Source organism: Phocoena phocoena, chromosome 15 (genome assembly GCF_963924675.1).
Source record: "Phocoena phocoena chromosome 15, mPhoPho1.1, whole genome shotgun sequence".
Taxonomy (NCBI): domain Eukaryota; kingdom Metazoa; phylum Chordata; class Mammalia; order Artiodactyla; family Phocoenidae; genus Phocoena; species Phocoena phocoena.
This window is the reverse complement of record NC_089233.1, coordinates 51,439,541-51,449,208: the sequence shown is the minus strand read 5'-3', so window position 1 is coordinate 51,449,208 and position 9,668 is coordinate 51,439,541. Positions and strand designations below refer to the sequence as shown.

The window sequence follows — 9,668 nt, the reverse complement described above, 5'->3', positions numbered from 1 at the left end:
TAATAATGACTTATTAAAGCCGTGTTCCAAATGACCACACCAGCTGTTAGTGGAGAGATGCCTGTTTAAGACACAAGAAGATGCCCTGGTCTGCCAAACCCTGCCGGTCAACACACCGTCCCATCAATCAGCTGGTCTGGAATATACAGGTCTGTTACACGTTCTCTGGTTTCCTTATGTTCTCCTGAATTATTCTCATGTTCTCATCTAGCTTTGTCACCTCTATGAATCCTCTGCTCAGTGATGCCTGTATTGTCTCATGAGGGGAACAATGCAAGAGGGCGGACCTGCCAATTTCAAGAATGGATGTCCGAGGAGTTCCTGGGCTGTGGCTCTTTGAGAGGGTTCCCTCACCAACATCAGGTCTAGGAATCCCCGGAGCACTGAAGAAACCTGTGAAAACGCAAGATACCATCTTGAGGACTAACACAGACACCCAACCCAGTTCCCCTAAAATGGGTTCCCAGAGAATTCCCAGGAAAGTCATTCTATCAACAACTTCAAATTCCAGAATGTCAGGTTGAGGAGAAAGAGGTTATGGAAGCAAAAGCAGGAATTGCCTTTCTTAACGTATGCTGTTTTCCTTACCTTCTTCAAGTCTGAAATAATAGGAGTAAATGATGGTATGACAAAGAATATTTAATAAATAAAATAATAGTGGTATAATAGTGACAGTAGAAGCTATTATGAAGTGCCTACTGTGTATAGTTGCTGGCCACACATGTTTGATGAACAGTGGTGTAAACATGGAATGAGTTTTCTGTGTAACCACTGAAACCATCTAGGCTTTGTGGAATCCCTTTCTTGAAGAGAAGCAAACTTCTGTTAAGGATATCTGACACAGACAGCATTTTTCCTTTAATTTCGTGTAATTTACTTTTTGAGGTATAGCTTACGTACATTCGAGCATATAAAAAGTTTATGTTCTACAGTAGTTTTTTTAAAACACATATTTACATCTATATATTCCCCACTCCTATCAAAATATAGAACATCTCTCCCTCCAGCCCCCTTCCAATCAATACCTGTCTCCCTGCAAAGGGTCACCACTATCTTGACTTCTGATAAGATAAATTTTTACCTGATTTTGTCCTTTATAGAAATTGAGTCATTGGCTGTCAACCCTTCTCTCTCTAGCTGCTTTCACTCGACATCATGTCTGTGAGATGTATCTGTGATGTGGGTGGCAAAAGCTGTATCCTTTGTATTGCTGTGTAATATTCACTGCTGAATCATCCCACATATCACTTATCCCTTTGGGAAACAACCTTGGAAGGTTTCCAGTTTTTGACCATTAGGATGAAAGCTGCTCTCGTCTGTGACTTTGAAGAACATCACGCTCCTTTGTACTGGGTGTGGGATTATTTGATACCATACTATTTTAGCCACTTTTTATTATTTAAACCCAGTCCAAAGCAGTACAAATTTCAATCTCCTGTTCAGTTCAAGCAGTCTCCCATCTTTTTGGCAGATCCACACAAGCTCTAGGAGTGATTCTACTGGGGCTCTTCCCTAAGGTTTAGGGGTGAGGGAAGAGGAGAAGCAACCATTACAAACTATCCTCTCACCTAAGGCAGCCTCACTCCCTCTCTTATTGTCAGGAGGCGGATGGGAGGGGTTAGCATTTATAGAGTTGATCTGTGGAGACAGCACCTCTCAGCAAGCTCTGCCCTCATTGGTGGCCCCCACAGTGGCAGTTCTTTGACTTAGTATCATATGTTCTGAGCTTGGCCCTACTTGACAATCTTTGGAAAACAGGAAAGGCCCTACTTGGTCCCTTAAACATGTTGCTCTTTGCCCTGCACAATCTAGCCCCTGCCTACCCTCTGACATGCCTCACCCTTTCCCCGTGCCCACTTTGCTCTGGCTGAGGGTCTTCACACTGCTCCTCCCTCTGCCTGGGACATTTTTCTCCCAGATCTTTTTGCATAACTTACTCCTTCTTTCCAATCAGGCTCCAGTCCCCTGAAAGGGCCTCTTTCACCCCTCAGCCAGAACTAGCTTCCACACCCCTCTCCGGCCCCTTCCATCACATCACAGTGTTCTATTCGCTTCATAGCAGGTACCACTCTCTGAAATTATTTTATTCATCCATCTGTGTATGGTTTATTAACTGCTTCCCCAAATAGAATGCAACCTCTATGAGAGTCAGGAAATGTGGGGTTTTGAGCTGCTATATCCCGGCCATTAGAACAGTCCCCAGCATGCAATAGATTCTCAAGGAGGGAGTGCAGAGTAGAGCCAACCACATGAAAGAGGAGCAGCTGTACCCCATTTTACAGATGAGCTTCAGAGATGGAGGGGCTGACTCACTTGCCCAAGCGAGTGAACAAGAATAGCAGAGCTCTGAATGCAAGCAACTCGAATTCCAAAGTCCATGCGCATAAACCAGGATCTACTCCTGGATGTGATATGCCAGTCTTTAAAACTACAGAGAGACGGAAAAATCGAAGAATGATGTTGAACTTCAGCAACAGTTGCTGCTTCTCACCTTGTGCAGGTCCTTCACTCTTGGAGGTAAACTGTCTCGGATCCGCCGCATGGCTTGGAGGGGCGGCTCATTGAAGTAGGGGGGCTCGCCATCAATCATCTCTATCACCATGATCCCGAGAGACCAGATGTCCACCTGTTAGGCACACCACACTGATTATCTCAGGCAAAGAGAACCTTCTGAAAGGTTGGATGTGTCAGGGACACCAATAGATTCATGCTCATTCATAAATTAACATGGGATTTGTAACCTCTCAAAATATACAATTCATATATATAGGCTGAATTGTTGAGTGACCAAGTGTTTGCTAATGGTCTTTGTCTGCTTTTAAAATACAACTTCAATGAAGATTCTGACAATTAGGTACACGTGAAATGTCTTAACACTGAAGTTTAGAACTTTCTTCTAATCCTTTTAACTTGGGTGGTTCATGGTCTACAGGTTTTATGTTATGAACAGAGAGGAAAGTTGCATTTAAACCATAAGAAAATCAGAAAAGTTTTTGGCATATTCATAACAAATTCCAAAGAGCTACATTGCACAGCACAATATATCCTGATTCTTCTATTAATTTGATTTTTATAAATAGTGCTTTGCCCCCATATTATTTTTCTTTGTTTTCTTTATAATTTTTTATTTTTTTAGCAGTACGCAGGCCTCTCACTGCTGTGGCCTCTCCCGCTGCGGAGCACAGGCTCCGGACGCACAGGCTCAGTGGCCATGGCTCACGGGCCCAGCCACTCCGCAGCATGTGGGATCTTCCCGGACCGGGGCATGAACCCGTGTCCCCTGCATCAGCAGGCGGACTCTCAACCACTGTGCCACCAGGGAAGCCCATTCCTTTGTGTTTTATCACTTTGAAGCAGTGTGCACAAAACCATGTTCAGGGAATGGAGGGAAAGAAAGAGAGAGACAACAAGCAATCCTTTCTGGGTAAAGAATGGGAAGTCAGGATAAGGAGGAGCCACAGCCGTGCTATAAATTCCCAGGCACTGTCGCCTCCCCCTCCCAGCCTCATTACACCTCTTATAAGTTATTCACACTCCTGCTCTCACCTGCACAGTGCCCTTCACTGAGAATTGATGCTCTTGGGACCACAGTTATTCATCCAAGGGCAAGTAAACTGGGGAAAGAGAGCAGAGTCCGCCTGAACTTCTGCCACTCCCCTTTGCTCACTGGTCTGTGCCACCACCTGCAGTCTTCTCCTCTCTTAGGATCACCGTCTGCACCATGATGTGTGGAAACACTGTGAGCCCAGGCGAAACGAGCTCCTTGCCTCTGTGTGTATGTGTGTGTAGTGTGTGTGTGTCTCAGAGCTTCTCCTCACACTATTATCCCCCTAGAAGGCCCTCCTCCACTTCTGGTACCTCGTTTTATGTATCCAAACCTTGTTCCTTAATAGATTATGAGCAGGTATGGAAGCAATCTAAGTGTCCATCAACAGACAAATGGATAAAGAAGATGTGGTATATATACAATGGAATACTACTCAGCCATAAAAAAGAATGAAATTTTGCCATTTGCAGCAACATGGATGGACTTGGAGGGCATTATGCTAAGGGAAACAAGTCAGACAGAGAAAGACAAATACTGTATGATATCACTTATCTGTGGAATCTAAAAACTACAACAAACTAGTGAATAAAGCAAAAAAGAAGCAGACTCATGGACACAGAGAACAAACTAGTGGTTACCAGTGGGGAGAGGGAAAGGAGGAAGGGCAATACAGGGATAGAGAATTTTTTTTTAAAAGGGAAGTTTATTATAGAATTATATGAAATCATGTGTGTGAAACTTTTTTTTTTTTTTTTTTTTTTGCGGTACGCGGACCTCTCACTGTTGTGGCCTCTCCCGTTGTGGAGCACAGGCTCTGGACACACAGGCTCAGCGGCCATGGCTCACAGGCCCAGCCGCTCCACGGCATGTGGGATCTTCCCGGACCAGGGCACGAACCCATGTCCCCTGCATCGGCAGGCGGACTCTCAACCACTGCGCCACCAGGGAAGCCCATGTGTGTGAAACTTTAAAAAATTATAAAGCACTGTAGAATTTAAAGAATCTTTCATTCAATAAAAAAAGATCAAAATTTTTTTGATTAAAAAACAAAAAATAATTAAAAGATAGATTATGAGTGATTATTTTCTTTTCAGAGGAAACAATCATTTTGCCATATTTTAAAATATGTTGCAATATTCGTGTATGATTTTTCCTATAGCAAAACATTATTTCTCATCCAAATATTAACCCCAATCCTGTGGAGCTTTCTCTGACGTTCTATCCTTTGAATCATCACACCTACTCATCTGTGTGTCTCCGGCCACTTTTCAGGTTGCATTTTCTCGCTTTGTGCATGCTTGGCCCTGATATTAGTTTGAGTGACTCTCTCCCACTGTCAGCTTGGGACCTAAGTACGCTCCTGGATCAATGTTGTGGCAATATCCCAGGGATGGCCAGTCTCCCTTCTTCCACAACCTACTCTGTGACAAGCCTAGTGAATGGGGATCAAATGTGGAGTTAAAAGTCATTACCCTCATCTCCCATGGTCATTAACGATCTCAGAACCCCTGCATCCCAGAGCCTAACCAGACCCTGCCACTCCCCAACAATGACCATCACTCCCTTACCTCTGTCCCATAAGGCAGCCTAGAAATCACCTCAGGTGCCATCCAGTAGGGTGTGCCAACCAGTGATTTCCTCTTTGGCACCTCTTTGGAAACTTGAGCACAGAAACCAAAGTCAGACAACTTTATCTGAAAAGGAAAGGAATGCAACAAACTAACAATATAAAAATAATGGCTCTGACGTTTGCAGCAACATGGATGGACCTACAGATTATCATACTAAGTGAAGAAAGTCAGAAAGAGAAGGACAGATACCATACAATATCACTTATGTGTGGAATCTAAACTATGACACAAATGAACTTATCTTAGAAACAGAAACAGACTCACAGACATAGGAAACAGACTCACAGACATAGGGAACAGACTGGTGGTTGCCAAGTGGGAGTGGAGGTGGGGTGGGAGAGGGATGGACTGGGAGTTTGGGATTAGCAGATGCAAACTCTTATATATATGTATAACCGAATCACTTTGCTGTACACCAGAAACTAACACAACATTGCAAATCAACTATGCTTCAATAAATTTAAAAAAAATACTGGCTTCGAGATATAGAAATATAGAAAGAGTTTCAAATTCAAAACAAAACCACCATCTCTTGTTAACAGGCCTTGAAAATACCAGAGAACGGGCTATCAGACCCTTTTATTGGAAAGGTACAATCCATTTTAGTGAAAAAACCTCTTATGGCTCCAGCAGGATTGATTTGCAAATGTTTAACTCCTGCTGCTGCTATCTTTTATAAAATTATGAAACCCCAAAATTTACAATACACCCGAAACAAATTCATTAAAATTCAAACCTACTACTTTCATTTCATGTAAGAGATGATGCTTTAGTGTAAGTAAACTGCTATTCTCAACACGAGTTTTGTACAAACTGCTGCAATTTAGGGGGTTTTTTTGCACCGAAGACATTTAGATTTCTAAGCACCATGAGATGATTCAAATAACCAACCTCATTTCTATGTTTGAATTATTGCAAGACCCCATTTATAAAGGATGCTGAGATATCACTTTAAGTACTGGCTCCCCTTTTCTTTTGGTTTTCCTCCTTTTCTCAGGACAATTGAAGTTGCCAATGTGAATATCAATGCAAGTGGAAATGTGGGCATAGAAACTGGATGTGAACAATTAGTTACCAGGGGTACAAGGTGGTCATCTTAATTACCCAATATACATATATGTTATTTACGTTAGAGGTCATCAAAAAGAAAAACACCCTGAAATTTCTTGCCCGAAGCCTTTAAGAATACTCTTAAGAACATACTGCACCCTCAGGCACTCTGCCAGTTTATATATTCTAGGTGACCAGGATTCAGTTTATTTCTGGGAGGCTTGATTCCGTTCATGGTGACCTGGTCTGAACTTCAGATAGCCTCACTGAAAAGGATTGCCACTTAGGATTATTGGTGATGACAGAATACATTAAATGAAAACAAAACAAAACAAAGCAAAATCAATGATTCAGGCATTGTTTGGCAATGGTTCAGAATGGCCATTTGATGTTAAAATTTCCATAGATCAAAGGTATAGTCTCTAAGGCACAAATTCTCCCTTGATTCTCTTGATACCTCTCTGAACTTTTTTCAACCTTTTTTTCTGGCTCTATCTCTGCTGCCCACAACTTAAATACTGGGGCTTCCAGGAGTTTTGGTCCCAACTCTCACCTCTTCCCTTTTTAGGTGCTCTTGCTAGATACTCTTTTTAACTCCACATGGAGTTAATATTTGTGAAGGGTATACAGTCTGTGTCTAGATTCATTTTTTTGGTATGTGGATGTCCAGTTATTCCAATACCACTTGTTGAAAAGACCACCTTTGCTCCATTTTACTGCCTTTTCTCCCTTGTCAAAGATCGGTTGACTCTATTTATGTGGGTCTACTTCTGGGCTCTCTATTCTGTTTCATTGGTCTATTTGTCAATTCTTTGCTAATACCACACTGTCTCAAAAAGTCCCAAAGTTAGGTAGTGTCAGTGTTGCACTTTGTTCTTCTTCTTCTTCAATATGTGTTGATGATTATGTTGGTCTTTTGCCTCTCCATATAAACTTTAGAATCAATTTGTCGATATCTACAAAATAACTCGCTGAGATTTTGACTGAGATTGCATTAAATCTATAGATCAAGTTGGGAAGAAGTAACATCTTGACAATACTGAGTTCTTCCTATCCAATGTAATACCTCTCCATTTATTTAGGTTTTTAAAATTTTATTCATCTGAGTTTCATAGTTTTTCTCATATAGATGTAGTACATATTTTGCTTGATTTATACCTAAGTATCTAGTTTTGGAGGGTGATAATGTAAATGGCATTGTGTTTTTAATTTCAAATTCCACTTGTATTGCTGGTACATAGGAAAGTGATTGACTTTTGTATATTAACTAGATATCCTACAACCGTGTTATAATCACTTATTAGCTCTAGATTTTCTTGTTCATTCTTTCAGATTTTCTGAATACATGATCATGTCACCTGTAACAAAAGATAGTTTTATTTCTTATTTCCCAGTATGTATACCTTTTATTCCTTCTCTTGTTTTATTGCATTAGCTAGTACTTCTAGTATGATGTTGCAAAGGAGTGGTAAGAGGGGATATCTTTGCCTTTTTCCTAATCTTAGTTGGGAAGCATATTCAATTCTTAAGGATAGTTCAAGGTCCTGATCACTTCTCACTTCCTCCAGAATTTTTCTCAGGAGGCTATATTGATCTCTCCCCTCACCAAATTTGAGAGAATTTAGCATTCATTTAATCTTGAACTGTTTTCTGATGCTGAGTTTTCCCCTCAGCTTGACATTGCTTGACATTGCTCAGGGGCAATAGCTCTGCCTTTTAATTATGAAGCCTCGCTGTTCTCCTTAAGAGCTGAGAAAACAGTAGATAATCAAAAACCTCATGCTACTAGATTGATATTATCTGATATTGACATATATATACATACATACATACATACATACATGGGACAACAGGTCACGTGATAGAAAACACATTGGTGCTCCTTCTGAAGCCATCATGGACTTACTGAAGACAACTGTTTCTAGAATCCAAGTTGTAACACAGATGAAATGGAGGTAATGTTTTGGAAATTATTATTTTTTCTTTTTCCATTTCCTTGTTCATGATCTGATCTCTAATCAGGCCAAGACTAGTGGGGTGTGGTTTGGGATGGGACTCCTTCAATTTGGATTGTACCAGATGGAATGCTAGAGAATGATGGTTTAACAGAGATATGATTTTTCTCAATTGCTTTGATATCAAGAATCAAGCCCAGATGTGTCAGATCACAGAATTTCCATGTGGTATAAAGAAGACTACCCTGGGAATTCCCTGGCAGTCCAGTGGTTAGGATTTGGCTCCTTCACTGCTGGGGCCCGTGTTCAATCCCTGGTTGGGGAACTAAGATTCCACAAGCTGCAAGACGCAGCCAAAAAAAGAAAAGAATAATCCATTAAAAAAGAAAGAAGAGTGCCCTATGGCCATGGTAGCTGGTCCATAATCCTTGCTGCCCTATTGTAAAAGGCGTCTACAATTCTGAGAAGTGAAAGCCCTACAGTCCATCACTTTTAGCCAAGGATTATTTGCAGAAGAGGACAAAGAGCAGTAACTTATGTCAGGCCCCAACTCTTTATTATACACCATTTCCTACCACCCCGAGCAGATGGTGGTGTGCTTCAGAAATATCTAAGTAGCATACATCCCCACACAAATAAGGGAGAGGAGCCACATGCATCTGTGTTCAGAGGTAATATTAAAAATATTTAATAACCAGATTCATCTAGACCAGTCAGAATCTAGACATAAAGTTGAGCTTTGTTCTGGAGTTATCCTGTGGGCATTACCATCCTTAATGAGGCAAGGGGCGTCCTGGTAAAGGGCTGGGGTCATGGGGGATAATACTCCAATGACTGGAAACAGTGGCTATTAACAAACAAGCATGAGAATATTGCAACATTTTAACAATGGGGATAGATACACTGGTGAATACTAGCTGCACAGCAGCTCCAGCTATGCCCAACGTGGCCTCCATGGAGAGATGGCACAACAGAGTGGGTGGAAATGAACTTGAGGCAATGCTACTGGCTTCCATGGCCTTTGTGTGGTATGCAGGGCTCCCGAAGCTCCTCCAAATCTCAGTGAAGGAACAGGGAAGTGCCAGGCACAAGCCTATGGTTGACATGAGAGGCAGTCTCAAGGATAGCTTTCAAGACTTGAGGAAAGAGGCTGGAGTAAAATACTGCAGAGAAGCCTCTTCCTGAAAAGACCAGCAGCTGATGGGACCAGCTAATGCTCACTGGTCACAAGTCCAGGTAGCAGAAGAGGCTGTCACGCCAAGGCAGGGACCAGCGAGGAACAAGAAGATGGATCGTATCTCCTTCACCCGGAGGTCCTATAACCCACATTTGTCTCCATCCTGAGGAAGATGGGGGTGGGAGGTGGAAAGAAGGGGCATGTGGTGGCCAAACCTGAAAGACTGAGGGTTTAAAGGTATCAGTTTAACCTTACAATAATGTGACTGAATTCTGGTAGACAATGTTTAAATTATTTAAGCAGACTAA

At 41.8% G+C, this 9,668-nt stretch overlaps 1 protein-coding gene across 1 annotated transcript in view; it reads right to left on the bottom strand.

Moving 5' to 3' along the window:
* Window positions 1-237: 237 nt before the first annotated feature.
* Window positions 238-9,668, bottom strand: part of PAK5 (p21 (RAC1) activated kinase 5) — a 121,633-nt gene continuing 112,202 nt past the window's right edge. Inside the window, exons 6-8 of the mRNA XM_065892266.1 lie at window positions 5,116-5,241; window positions 2,492-2,626; window positions 238-393 (exon numbers count right to left, since the gene is read on the bottom strand). Of these exons, the coding sequence (XP_065748338.1) occupies window positions 238-393; window positions 2,492-2,626; window positions 5,116-5,241 (417 nt within the window). The remainder of the gene's footprint in view (window positions 394-2,491; window positions 2,627-5,115; window positions 5,242-9,668) is intronic.